The sequence below is a fragment of the Chaetura pelagica genome, unplaced genomic scaffold, assembly GCF_000747805.2.
Source record: "Chaetura pelagica isolate M959 unplaced genomic scaffold, ChaPel_1.0 scaffold471, whole genome shotgun sequence".
NCBI lineage: Eukaryota > Metazoa > Chordata > Aves > Apodiformes > Apodidae > Chaetura > Chaetura pelagica.
In genome coordinates, this window is record NW_009952430.1 from 1,329,812 (window position 1) to 1,344,146 (window position 14,335).

At 37.7% G+C, this 14,335-nt stretch overlaps 1 protein-coding gene across 1 annotated transcript in view; it reads right to left on the minus strand.

The window, feature by feature from the left end:
- B3GNTL1 (UDP-GlcNAc:betaGal beta-1,3-N-acetylglucosaminyltransferase-like 1) overlaps window positions 1-14,335 on the minus strand; it is a 117,272-nt gene that overhangs the window by 18,897 nt on the left and 84,040 nt on the right. Inside the window, exon 7 of the mRNA XM_010008242.1 lies at window positions 6,041-6,165. Coding sequence (XP_010006544.1) covers window positions 6,041-6,165 — 125 coding nt within the window. The remainder of the gene's footprint in view (window positions 1-6,040; window positions 6,166-14,335) is intronic.

Below are 14,335 nucleotides of genomic sequence, written 5' to 3' on the forward strand. Positions count from 1 at the left end.
AAGTGGCTTTCTTAAATACCTATTTTGTGTGGTGAAAATGAAGCCAATATACCCAGCAGTTGTCACTTTTTCTTTGCATCACTATGAGGCATTCTTACGAAAATGTCCACAGAAAAGAATTTTAAAATCACACCCCCATATTGTGTGTCACCTTTTCAATGAAAATTTGAAGTTCTATGGGACACTTTTCATCCCTGAGTTAACCTTGAAACACTTTGAACAGTGCAAGCTAAGATCAGCAGGTAAATACAGAATTGAGGGAAGAATTTGTGACTGAGCTTTAGAGCAGGAATCACAGACTTCATCTTTGGGAAAACTTGCTCAGCACAAACCATGTATCTCATGTGCTGAAGCAAAAGGAGTTTATGGTTTGTCAAAAGAGAGAGTTTCAGTTATCCCCTTCAGGTTTCCGGTTCACCTAATTTGCCACGTTTTTTGATGTTTCCAGAAGAGATAACTGGGATTCCTGCCTTGAGGGAAAGGGAATGCCATTTTCCCACCCTTTAAGAGCCAGTGCAGGTGCAACAGATGGGAACTGTAGCAACGTGCAAAGGATGATTAAAGAGAATGCCTGAAACAATCTAGAAGTTGCACAAACCACTACTTAGAGACAATTCTCACAGCTATTTTCAGATTTTGCATTATTACATATTCAGAGCCACCAGCAAAAACTAGGAGGTGTTATTACTCTGCACCATCCCAAATCAAGGCTGTTTCTCCTACCCAAGCCAGAAAGGATTAAAGGAAGGTGCTTCCCAGTAGCTTTTAGTATAATTTCCTAGCCTAGATCCAGTTAACAAGATTTTCCTCAGCCAGAAGGTGGGATACAAATTCTTCTGACCATCAAAGTTTGTTCCAACATCCCAGTACTCCTCCCTGATCCAAATTCTTGAAGTACATTATTTTCCCCATTTCTTCCATTTTCTTGTCAGTTTTTCCCAAAAGAAATGTTAGAAGTATACATTTTTCTACTTGGAAAAATCATTCTCAATGCTTATGGAATTTTCCTAAGATCTCACTTGCTGCGGCCCCTCAATCCTCATCAGTTATGTAGCCTGGAAGGAAGAAGAGGAGCCAAAATTCTGCAGGAGTGGAATGAGGGTATTCATGCAGTGGGTGAGAATAACTACGAAGCATGTTCCTCAGTCCCAAGCACTTATGACCACACCATCTACCCAGTTAATGTAACAATGGAGCTCTGTTAAAATGTGTGGTGACCTATTGACTGAATACAGGAGTCAAGGAACATCTGCTCTACTCCTATTTTGAAATGAAAGATAATGTGACAATAAAAGTTATATGATTTAATGTCTGAGCTCAGTCAAACCTCGCCATATTGTTCGACTGCCTTTCCCCTCCTTCCCCCAGTGAGCTACATAAGTGAATCAACAGACCAAAGACAGATGTACAAGTACTTGAGAAATGCAAATACAAGCCCAAAATCCCAAACAGGACTGGAATATAAGGCATTGGTTCCCAACCACAGTGATACTATGAATCCATACATCTGTCCCTGTCTGGATGCGCTGGACCCGCAGGCTACTCAGGTAACAGGCAGGAAGAGAAGCTGGTCAAGGGAACAGCCTCTTCCAGTGTTTTTTTATTTGTGGCAGGATGAGAGCTCTGTGTTACAGGTGCATCTCACCTGATAGAAAATCCAGAGATAGAACAGAGAATTTTTCAACCGCAGTGAAAGAACAGATTCTTTATAGCTACTTTTGCACACAAAATTCAAGGTCTTTAAAATCCACAGGAAATTCAGAAATGAATCCCATTTGAACCTTGACCATGCTGGTGAATAAACTTATTTTTTTGGTCATCGTTGTTCTGTTGAACTTCATGTGAACTTATTAATTGCTGGACGATATCGTCCCACTGAGTTATTACATTTACACTGTTAATAGGTTCTATTAATGTCTGAGTTCATCTTCAGGTCATGGGTCATTAACTGAGGCATGGTTTGCATTGTGGCCTATTTTTCATGAAAGGCTTATTAAGACAGACAGAGACTATCCATGTTAATACCATTTACTTTTCAAGAATCTAATGAGGTCATTAGTTTCCATGTTTAATTGAAGTGCCAAACACAAGCATAAAAGATAAAAATGCAGTTGACCTCATCTTTATTTCAGCTGTACAGGAATATGCAATTCCTCTGGCCTGCCTATTTTGGGATGCACATGTTTTGACTGAGAGCAACCCCACGCCCCAGAGTACCTCTAAAACAACCAAATGTGTGTTTCAGACTAAGTGCCTGTTCTCCTTTGCTCTACATGACACTGGAAGCTTCTAGTGCCTGAAACCAGATGGTTTCAATAGATGATGTAATTTTGGTTATTGCTGCAGAACAAGCTCTTTTACAATATTCTGCTCACTCTGAATACACAGCACGTGAAATTACTCTAAGCCTTATAAGTGCACTTCACATTTTCTGTACTAAAGGGAAATGCCTGAATCTTAGATGAAAGGTACAAACCTTATTTTCTGCTTCTATTAAATTTCTCTTGACCAAAAGCTTGCAAATTGCTACAAAGGTTTGCTGCCTGCCCCAACTGCCTGTCTTCATGAGCAGCACAACCCAAAGACAAGTCCCAAGTTTTATTGCTCATCTTGTTCCAAGCTGACTTTTATCTGGCAATGAAGTACATTGTTTTATATACTGTTCCTTTTTCTCCCCTTTGGCAAGATAAAAATCTATGACTTTTACAATGTTTTTATTATACACTGAACTTTCTTATTACAGTACTTCTCACTATAAAGCCAGCTCTGATATTGTAACAAATCAGTGTAATGTAGCTATGGAGCACAAAGCACACACAGCCCTAGGATACAAACTGCAACGTGAGATAACATTATTTACATCTAAAAGATACAATATATGGGATTTTGTGTTATAAATACCTGACTGAAGGGAAGTTTCTCAAAACTTGTGCTGCTCATTCACATTTACCAAGGTATCCAGGATCGACTTGAAGATGAAATTACAATTAGAAGGTTTTTATTTCTCTATGCACCTCCTGAAAATCTAAATATAGACACTGTGCTTCATTCAGATTCTGTCACACATCCAAAACATTTAATAATGCAGTCTGAGGCCTCCAGGGAAGGAGAGAATGCAAATAAGATTTTGTTTCCTGCTTCACAGATGCTTTCACCTCTAGATATTTGTTCCAGAAGGATACTAATAATAGGAAATGACCTAAAAATCATTAGTGTTTACAATTATACATACTAAATAAAAAGAACTAAATGTTGCTTGCCAAGTGGTTTTATAGATATTTTAGGAAGGCTGAAAATGCAAAATCAGACATTTCTTTCCCCTGAACAGTAACGAAAGACACTTGTATGAACTGACATCAGCCCATAAGAGGCTACAGTGACTACTGGCTTTGCTGAAAATTTTAATCGTATACCTTTCTATAAACAAGTCCTATTAACCAGCTCTATTTTCAAGACTGAAATTAGGAATAAACTGTTTGAAATATATGTATTTAAAAAATCAACTTTCCTACAAGCATAACTTTGATTTCTGACAAGGTATGAATCTGGTTGGTGAGTTATTAGTTCTAATTCCAGGCCAAGGCCAACTGAAAATTCAAAGACAACGTGGGCCAATGGTGAAAGGCCACAGAAAACTGCTCAAACAACTCATGGAATGGTTTGGGTTGGAAGGGACCTTGTAGATCATCTAGATCCAGCCCCCTGCATACGCAGGGACACCTCCCACTACATCTGTATTTCTCAGAGCCCCATCCAACCTGGACTTGAACATTTCCAGGGATGGGGCAGCCACAAAAACACACAATAAAAAAATAAAATAAATAAAAGAGACTTCTGGAAAAGGTAGAAAAGACATTAAGTAGCATGGGGTGCCAGAAAGGCAGATTAGGAAAGACTTCAGTGATCAGCTTAAGCCTTTGTGATGAGTTAATTCATCTCTTTTTGCTCAACGCACACCTCAGCCTTTAGGAACAAATGCTGGCTGACCCTTCACGACTTAGGCAACAATCAGGGGAATAAGAAGAGAAGTTACACAACCTCAGTTGAAAGTCTGCACCACGGCTTATTAACAGTAGTAGCAGTGGAGAGCCAAAAGGAAGCACAGCCAGCCTGACTTCTTCGAATGAGACAAGAAAGGCGCCAATCTGGCCACGCAAGCTGCACATCTGAAACAGCTTACAGGATTTCCACATTCTCCCAGCATGTTGTAATTCAGGGTGCTTGTGCCACACAACCTTGTAGATCTGAATAAGCAACAGCTTGCAGTAAATTCAAAACAAGCTCATTTCCAAGAATTAGATATTTTCCCACAGATATGAGCAACTGACTTCCAAGAGTTCGAGCAGCCCACGATGTGTGGCTGAAAAGTTTGTAACCAACTGCCAAAACGATTCCACACCAAGAGAGAAAAAAACCCTTGCATTTTAACACCAGCAAAAAGGAAAATAATTAACCTTGTATCTGTTTGTAAAACCTTAAAAATACCTTCTATTTGCTTAAAATAAGTGTTTCAGAGTTAAATGATTTCATATACATGTGCATACATATATATGCACATTTATAAAGACCTACAGTGACATTATGTGAACACAATGTTTATGCTAGCATACCAGATCACTTACACTGCTCAAATAATAGAGTAATAGACAACTAAAATGCACAAATATGTTTAGTTTCACTACTCAGTTCTACAAGCCATACAAATGGGACTGACTGAAAACTATCATTAATTAGTAAGAAAACAATTTATTACCACTGTGATTCTAGTACAAGACTCCTAAAGGACATTAGAACGTGGGTAATTTTTCATTCATGTCAACATTTAAGAGAAATAAACTAGTTTGGTTCAGCTTGCAGGCTTCTGATCATGAAGAACACCCTTGATGGGTAAAATGAGCACATAGAGGAATCAGCAATCAACAGTTTAACATTTTCTTTAAGGGCAGACCAGTACAGTAAAAGCAGGAGGCAACACCTTACGAGGAAACACTTGAGATAATTACTCCTAAACATCCTCAGGTATTTTTCAAACCTCATTATCTGATTTAGATGGTTTAGACCTTTTAAAATAGGAAAATAATACATGTAATAATATATGTAAATGCAGCACATTTACAGATGAAAGGATTAAGTTTCATTATTTTTCTCAAAAGGAGGGTTTTGTTGGTACTAAAAGTTTCTGTTTACTTTTTTCAATTCAGATAGTTCATTTTGAAATCAAGCTTTAAAATTAAAAACCTATTTTTTGCCTAATGGTTCACATGACAAAATACTAGACAATCAAATACTCACATTTTAACTCTTACTTCAAAACCCCAATATGATGTCACCACTAGACGTATTTCAAACATTCTTGCAATCATGTTTGATGTATTAAAGAGGTTCCTGCATCATTGCTGTTCTTGCCACATTCAGCAGATGAGATACACAATCATAGAAAGTATTCTCCGTCTGCTTTGAGAGGAGGAAACTCAGATGCTTTTGATAACCAGAGATGTAATTCAGGCAGATTATGAGATCCCATGTGATCAGTTACAAGGTCTCCGCTGAAGGAATGATAACTGGAAGTTGTAAAAACAGTCCTGCTGTAATGCAGTCCCCAAAATGCTGCATTGCTCTTAAATAGCACACAGTGACATTATTTCAAAAACAGTTGCAAAGATGAAACAGATTTTTACAATGTTTGTCAAACATTGAAAAGCCCCCATCCCTGCCTCACTAAATGAACACAGGCACAGCACTAGTGTATGGGGAACAGTACCTGAACAAAAGATTTCAATGCCTAATTTCAATTTCAGCAGCACAATATGTTACTCAAAAGCAAATGATAGCAAGAGCAAACAGAAAACGCTTTCCACCATCCAAGGAGGATACTGCCAACATACCATGTTATGCTTGCTTCTTGGACATTTCATAAAACAAACAAACACAACTAGGGTAATTATTTTGCTGTGTGATGTCTTGAAGAGACGAAGCATCTTTGCTGCCAGTCATCCAACATGAAGCTAATTTTTAAGTTCTACCAAAAAATGCAACTTACTCTAGGATGGAATGAGTCGCAGCCTGTGGATGGTAACGGTACAGCAGGAGGCAATGGTTGACTCGAAAGACTTCACCCCCCTTTTGGATATGTTGATAAAAAAACAACAAATCTTCTGGAACACCCTGGAAGAGAAGTAGTTATTTCACACCAGGAAGTGACCAGTATTCATACTTACATAAGAAGACACATTTAGTTTTTCTGCCAAATGAGTAAGGTCTAAGATAATTGTGTTCTTACTATTTCTGTATGTCTCTGTGAATGACCTAGGGGGTCATTCAATAAATATCTCTGTATAAAAGATAAAGCTGTTAGAAAAGTAGACATTGCTACTTAATTTTTAAGTACAGCTAACCCAAAGAACAGGGGTGGAAAAATAAATGTCACTTCATTTTGACAGGGATAACAAGCTTGGTAGAGGTTAGTCCCAGAAGAGAGGAACTTGGAACTTATCCCCATGGTACCTCCTGGGATTGCAAACAATTCTGCAGAAACATTGCAAGAAAAAAAATCTGCCAGAATTGTGACAATCTGTCAGGCTCTGGGAATTACTACAGATTTCATTATCATTTCACAACAAAAAATCAGAACATCTTCATGCCAGAGATACAGTGTCAGAAGGACAATCTTAAGGCACACAGAATTCAATGACACATCACAGCATGTAAAGCAGAAACCCAAGTTTAAAGATTCAGACTTATACTTAAGGTTAAAAGGCAGTATCTATTTAAATTTTGCAATGGTGCAACTTGAAATATGGCTAGAGCATTTAATTTTTCTGTGTTTAAATACAGATTCTTCTTTCCTCCAACCCAGTGTTTAAAAGGCCACATGATTTTACCAGGCTAAAAATCTCTGATCTATAAAACCAGGTGGGTCAAATGAAATATTCAAGTGTAGCATCAAATAAAAAGCTGAAAGAAAACAGGACAAAATTGAAATGGAAAAGTAAAAGAAGGGAAAGATGCTGAAAGACATTTTTTTCTCTAGGCAATATATCACATATATGACCAACAGAAGCAACCTGATACTCTATTTCAGTGCAGAAAAATAATAGAAGCACCAGTTAAAAAAAAAAATTTAATTGAATTTTTTCCCTATTACCACAGCTTCTGAGTTTCTTCCATAATTAAAAAAAGACGCCTCTCTAATTAAAATACTGGATACAAAATCCCTCTGTGGTTTCTTCTGGCCTTCTCGTTACATGTGCAAGACAGTTCAGTGACTGTTTCTCATACCCACCACACTGAGCCACCAAGGGGCTGTAAGGAGGGAAATTCAACAAAAAAAGCTTTGAATCCCAGAAAACAAACCCAAAACACTCAACTGAACAGCAGTACCTTCAGATAAATCAGAACCAAATAAAGCTCCAGACTTCACTATATTATGGACAGATTTAAGACACTGAATTGGGCCACACTCCCAGATTCTGAATAAAATAGATCCTGATCTGACTGCTTGTTAAGGGCAGCTCATCTGTAGCTATTGTTTTTCTTTGTAGATATTTGTCTGACTTCAAGTTTAAGGGCTGTGATGCAGAAGAAAACTGTCAGACAACTTCATACCATTTACTCTTTATATGAATCTATTTTGAAAGCCACAAAAGAAAGCTGGGGGTAGCTGGAGTAGCAGACAGGAACCACAGTAATCAAGAATATAAGAAAAACACTGATTCTTTCTATTGATCTTATAGCCCTTTCTATCTCTTTCTTATTCTGGACTTTAATGGAAATATTAAGAATCAGCAACAAAGTTGAAACCTTTTTCTCTTTTCCAGTCACACGTTAGACTGTGTCAGCCTGGGCACAAATTTTGTGGCACATATCAGCTTACTGCAGCAGTCATATTTAGATTCAGATATGTGATTACATCATACACATGTCTGCAATTAATTTTCTTCTGGACAACTTACATTATTCAAGATAAGTGTTAATATATTAAAAACGAGAGTCACTGCAAAAGTAGAAAGATCTTTCAAAATACTGTTCCAAGTGCTCTTCGGTTTTACTTTAACTGGCAGAAATACTTTGAAATAAAGTGCACTCACCCCTAGGAATGAGCAGGTGCCTTGTAGTGCTCAGCAGTGGGCTCTCACATTACAAAGGCACAGCACTGCCATGCATTTTTCAAGGGAGGAAAGATGTTGACTGTGTTACAGATCCTGCAGGGATGGGACTTCCTGCGGCTCTTGAGCGTGTACGTCTGTTGCAATATCAGAGTTTCTTCCCAACTGAGACGTGTTATTGGATCCAGATGGCATTTTAAACACCAGGAATCTTTGTCAATCAACACAACTTTCAAAGGAAAAGCTGCTTAACCACTAAAGGGATATTTTAATGTATTTTTTGAGAATCAATACTCATAGCTAAAAGGATCAATTAACAACCCAGCACCCCAGCAATGTGCTACCACATCAATAGTGCTCAGCATTAAGAAATACAATTACCTTGCATGTGACATTACTGGGCTATATACAGAATTTTCCACATTATAGGCAAAACCCATCCCTAGATGCCCTGCTGCACCAAGGGATACAGTTACAGGCTTGCTTCACTCAAGATTGTGGCCATCAGATGCTGATTACAACTCCCAGTGAAAACAGCCTGTGTCTGCCCTATTCTAAACACATGCACCAGCCATATAAAAATCAGCATTTGTTTTAACATATTACTACTAAACAGGTGAAGGATCTGTGTTTACCCAGTATTTTGGGCAGGTATCCCTTGATGTGCTGGCAGTTGGCTGTACAGATGAGGGGATTTGATTTTCTATACACAATAGGATGTCAAGCAGAACTTAATTTGAATTAAAGTATTTCCTTGTTCAGGGACCAAACTAAATATCCCACGATTCTGCTCTTGGCATCTCATTGCTCATTGCTCACTGTTTCTCACTCCTAGCAGACCCCTGTGCATCAAACAGCACTCCAATTAGTGTGCCCTCAACACATCAGCTTGGCAAGGAGGTACAAGCCACCTACCACTGCAACAAGAAATTCTGGCTACAATTTTTGCAGCTCCCTCATCAGTAATACTGAAGAGCCTCAGCAGGGATGAAGATACTAAACCATAATTTTTTGAGGGCTTTTAATGGAAGAGTGGCCCTCTGTGCAATGCTGTAACTAGTAACACCTGGTGAGAGATCATCTTGTTGTCCTGGAATGACCAACAGTAACTACTGCAGACCTTTGGGCTGACAGAAACATAGGGTCTTTTGGTCACTTGGACAGGACTTACCATTAGGCTCTACAGGCATAAACACAATGTAAGATCTACCTTTTAATGCTGAAACTAGAATAAGAGATTGATTCTATCACAGAATCTATTTCTCCCAACTTCCTCATCCATTTTTGCCCCACCTGAGCCTTCTCTCAGTCATCTTTGACAGATGTTCTTCCCCTGTCCTCTTCCAGCTGACAGGCATTCTAGCAGTGGGAGAACAACAGTGGAGCCATTGCCTGCACAGAGCAGTCCAGCTAGTGAAAATAGGAAATCTACCACTGCAGGTTTCCTATATGCATTTCTAAAAAATAGTCATTACAAGACAAGGGAAATAAATCTATTTACACATAAAAACCCTTCAGGTTGGGGAGGCATCAAGGAAATTGGGCTATAATTTGGCACACTTTTTTGTAGACCAGGCAGCACCATCAGGGTAACTGTGGGACAGAATGAGCCAAATTGCTTTAATTCCTCAGAGGAGCCTAAAATTGGTGAATGGAAAGAACGAATGAAAAAGGAAGTGACTTTTGATTCATACTAACCTGTTTCTTACAGGCCTTTGGAAGGAGCTCGTTTCACTGCTATTTTTAAACTACCCATTTTTTACTGCATATTTTAGAACATTCATTAAAAGAGAAAAACACTTAAGTATTCATATTATGTTGCATAAAAAGCAGATTATATTCTCAACTCAGACTCATTTAGCAACAAAGCAGAGACGTTGAGTAAAAAAATAAAAGTACCCTCTCCAGGTGCAAACAGCTGCCCACCAGAATTTCCTCAGTCTTGAGCTACGTCTTAGACTTACAGAAATAACACAGAGGGGTTGGTTGCATGGAGGACACAAAAGACATCCCATGTTGAGGGAAGTACTCCTGCCTCAGAAACAAATGCTGTTCTGCCAGGCACTAAAATCTCCTACTCACCAACAGATGCTGTTCAAAGTGTGCTGCTAATGGGGAACAGCTACTGAGCTGCTGGAAGCTGAAACTAAGTGAGAAATCACATCTCTTCTCCAATTTAAATGTAAAGGTGAAACAAATAAGGAACTAAAGTCATTTATCAAGAATTATACATCCTTCAGTCTCTCCCTGAAGATAAATTTTCTATTAAATGTCAATTGTGTTTTTCTTTTGTAATTAACAACTTAACATTATTTGTTTCAAGGAGGAATTATAATTGAAAATACTCCTTAGTTTAACTTCCCTTAGGAGAGTCACCAGAGCTATGCAAGCAGACTCACCACAAGCTAACTCCATATTTAATAGCTATTAATAGCCTCTCTTCAGGATTATCCAAGATACTCTTAAGTTTCTCTTTCTGCAGATCTGTCGCTTCATTTTTTGGCTCCCATCCAAATCATGTCTTTACATAATTTTTCCTTGATGATAAGGCCTGAAAGCCTGTAAAATTTACTTCATTGTTTGGGAAATAACAAGTTAGAGGAAACTTCAAAGGTTGTTTTCATCCAAATTTATTGGCACAGAGAAATTCAGTTAAACAAAGATGATGGGGAAGTCAAATGGAAGGGAGGTGGTAAATTCTAAATGATATTTAATAGCAGATTAGCAAAAAATGTCACTTCACATTGGGCATAGAGTGACTTTTCAAATAGCTTATAAATTATAATTAATCATTGGCTCTAACACTTTTTCTTTCCTTTTTAGATCAAATACTGATCTCTGTTCAGCCTTAAATATACTGAGCCAAAACATTAGTGCCTGTGTTTTATCCAGCTTTTCCCTTCCTTGCTAGGTTATTTGACAGACTGACCATATTTTATGTTCCAAAAAACCAAGTTCCCACTTAGTGTTTTACCTTTCAGGCATTATTATAACTGTTAGTCTTTCTGGAAGGAATGACATTTTTGTGCTCTGGCAGAGAAAAATGAAAAGATGCCTTAGTTAGCACCTAATAGCTTACAAAGTTATCTTAGAGCTTTGCAGCATGTGCTACAGTCTCCTGTGCACCAAAGGATATTTTGACACCTCCTCAATTTATGTTTTTTGTGACCTTTTATCATAAAAGTAGATCAAAAGTGAGCTCCAGACACTTTGTTTGGAGCCACAGTTCGTATTCACAAAGGCCAGTGGCTTATAATGTGTTGTTCCATCTGGGGCTCATTAAGAATAATTTCCCCCTGTTTTCACTTTGAGATTAGTTTAGAACTTTCAGGCTGTCACTCCATTTTTAGTTTTCATACACTAAAAAAGGAAGGTTAAATACTGAGGTGACAGGAAATTTGGGGCCAAGTTGTGGTAAAACTCAAGAGAAAGAAACAAGTGTGGCATATTACAATTGTGATGTCAAGAATAATACTGCTTGAATAAAGCCAAGAATATACAATTTACCATATTTGCCTGGAGTGGAATCTGCAGGTTAGCAGTGCTCATTTATCCAGGATAAATTTGCTCAGGATTTCTTAGAGCATTTATCTACAGCAACAAGTTGGTTGTTTTAGCTCAGTGCCATCACACACAAGTGACTAGAACAAAAGGACAACACAATGACAATGTGTCTTCCCGGTGACTCCCATTTGGGCATTAATACCAAACAAAATATGCTGTCCACCTGAAGAATACACTTGGGTAGCAGTACACAAGGTGAGTTGGATACAACTGCAAAAATGTTGGGTTTGTCTGCAAACTGAAGTGCCCTGTTGAACACATGAAGCAACAACTTTGCTTGGCTAATAATAAACACCATGTCTACCACTGTGCAGTTCCCTGCCTCACCAGATGATACAGCTTTGACATCTGCTTTTCATATTACACCAGATCACATAAATTTTTTCCTCAGCATAACTTTTTGTGACACTTTTGAGCACAGTTTTGACTTTACAACAATGGTGCTGGCTGTTAGAAGACACCCAAAGTATAGGGGCTAAACCAATAATGTGGATAATTGTCACACACTGATTTTCAAGTGTAAGTTCTGAAGGGTTTAGTGAAGTCCTGCTCCTTCTTCCAGCAAGGAAGTACCATGCTGCTTATCTCAATCAGTTTGATAAGAGGAAGATTATTTCCCTTTAAATTCGTAAAGAATTTAAGCCAGAAATATGGTGACTCTCCTCCTAGCAGTAAATACTATTTAAAAGGTTACTTTATAGACTTGTGACCATTTATACTGTACTATCTCAGTCTTAGCACACCATTAGAGCTGGTTAAAGTCAACTACTTTTAGGTACTTCTGCTTTAATTATCATATATCTGAGGCTGCATAAATAACACCTCTACCATTTTAGTTAATTAGTGTTTAAAGCAAACCTGTCAGGTTCTTAGCCACCATTCTGAAAATACTGCTCAGGATTTTGCATGGACTTTCCTATAGTGATTACATAAAAGGAATTAATTTCCAACAACTGGAGATCATGACCAGAAGAACATCATTTCTAGAAACATTCTGTAAATATTTTCTTTAAATCTGCTTCACTTCAAGCCTGGGTGGACAGAGAGATACATGCACACCTACCTGTAACAAGAATAAAAGACAACTACATCATAGCTTATATATTTCTATTCTACCAATCCACCCATACTACTAACATAAACATCAAATCACAGTTTCTTCCACGGAAGAATTATCTTCCATTTGTTCTAAGTGCTGAAATATGAAGAACAGGTGTTTGGATTTAATTCTAAATGAGAAATGCAACTTTTTGGCAGAGAAACAGTTCAGCAAATGGAGAAAGCTAAAACGTGGAGATTTGCTGCCTTGTTTCTGTTTACTTGCAGCAATATGACACTTACGGTTACACTGTTAAATACCAACCCAAAAATGGAGATGGAAGAGATCAAATATCATAGCCAGATCATGGGATAGAACATACACACACATGGATATGATCCTGAAGAGTACTCAGTATTAGTTTATAACAGCTCTACTCATATACAGAGAAAATATTTCTTTGCCTCAAAGGAATTATTTTCAAATAAAAACGAACACATCATGTCAGTGCTAAATATCTCCCTGTGATAAATGCTGAAAAGACTTAGGATTTGGTTTTGTGTCCTCTAAACCTACATAGAAGAAATGTCTGACTCCACTGCTTGTGTTTGTTGCTCTGTTCATATCTGTCATCACCCTTGTTCGTGGGGTATGTTTTGAAGGCCCTTTGTATCAGACAGGGTTTTAGTTTTGACATGCTGAACACTTCACAATAGAGACAAGTTTAACTTATCACTGGTAATTTTTAAAACTAGAAAGACATACAATACATTGTGTCTGAAAAATCAGGATTAAGATTGTCAGTATATTATATCTGAAGAACTAGTTCCTACACAATTATATATAGGCAAACTCCCCCAAAAACCAACAAAAAACAGAACAAAGAAAAAAACCAAACCAAAACTAAAAGCAAGAAGCACAGAACAATAGTCTGTTTGATTTAACCTCTTGAACCTTATCATTAGCCTTGCTGTTCTATTGTTGTTGTTATGTTTTAGCTTGCTTGCTCTTTCTTGAGCTTAATAACAATACTCAAGAAGTTAAGTCAAACATTCCTCAGGGAATGAAAATACAATGATACAGATGAATAAAAAATAAAGAGCATGGGTCAGCAAATGTAGATTGCACTGGGAGTCACCCAACATTCCCAGCTCTTCCACTCACCCACCAAGTAATTAAGGGCAAATGTTTTCATTGCTCTAAACTCTTCTGTTCTCTATCTGCTGTCTCTTTAAATCATAATTGTGTTGGCAGCACAAAGAATAACATTTGTATATCCTCATACATCCATATACGTGTGTTTGTGTCTGTAGGAATAGATACACACTGCATGGCACAGGAGGGCTCCCTTTACAGGCTATAAAATGTTGTAATTTAAATAAGCAAATAGGAAATGGCCTTTGCAGTTATTTTTTAGAGTTCTATTAAATGAAGGATTTAAAAAAAATAAAAAAATTTCAGAACAACTCATTCAAGCCCTAAAATCTCACCAAAACCACTAGAAGCAAAACCCCTTAGATCCAAAACACACAGAATGGATCCAAATCCATCTGAGTTATATCTATTTGCCAACATATTTCGTATCCTACCACAATAAATACTGCCAGTAGACATCTCTGGATTTCAT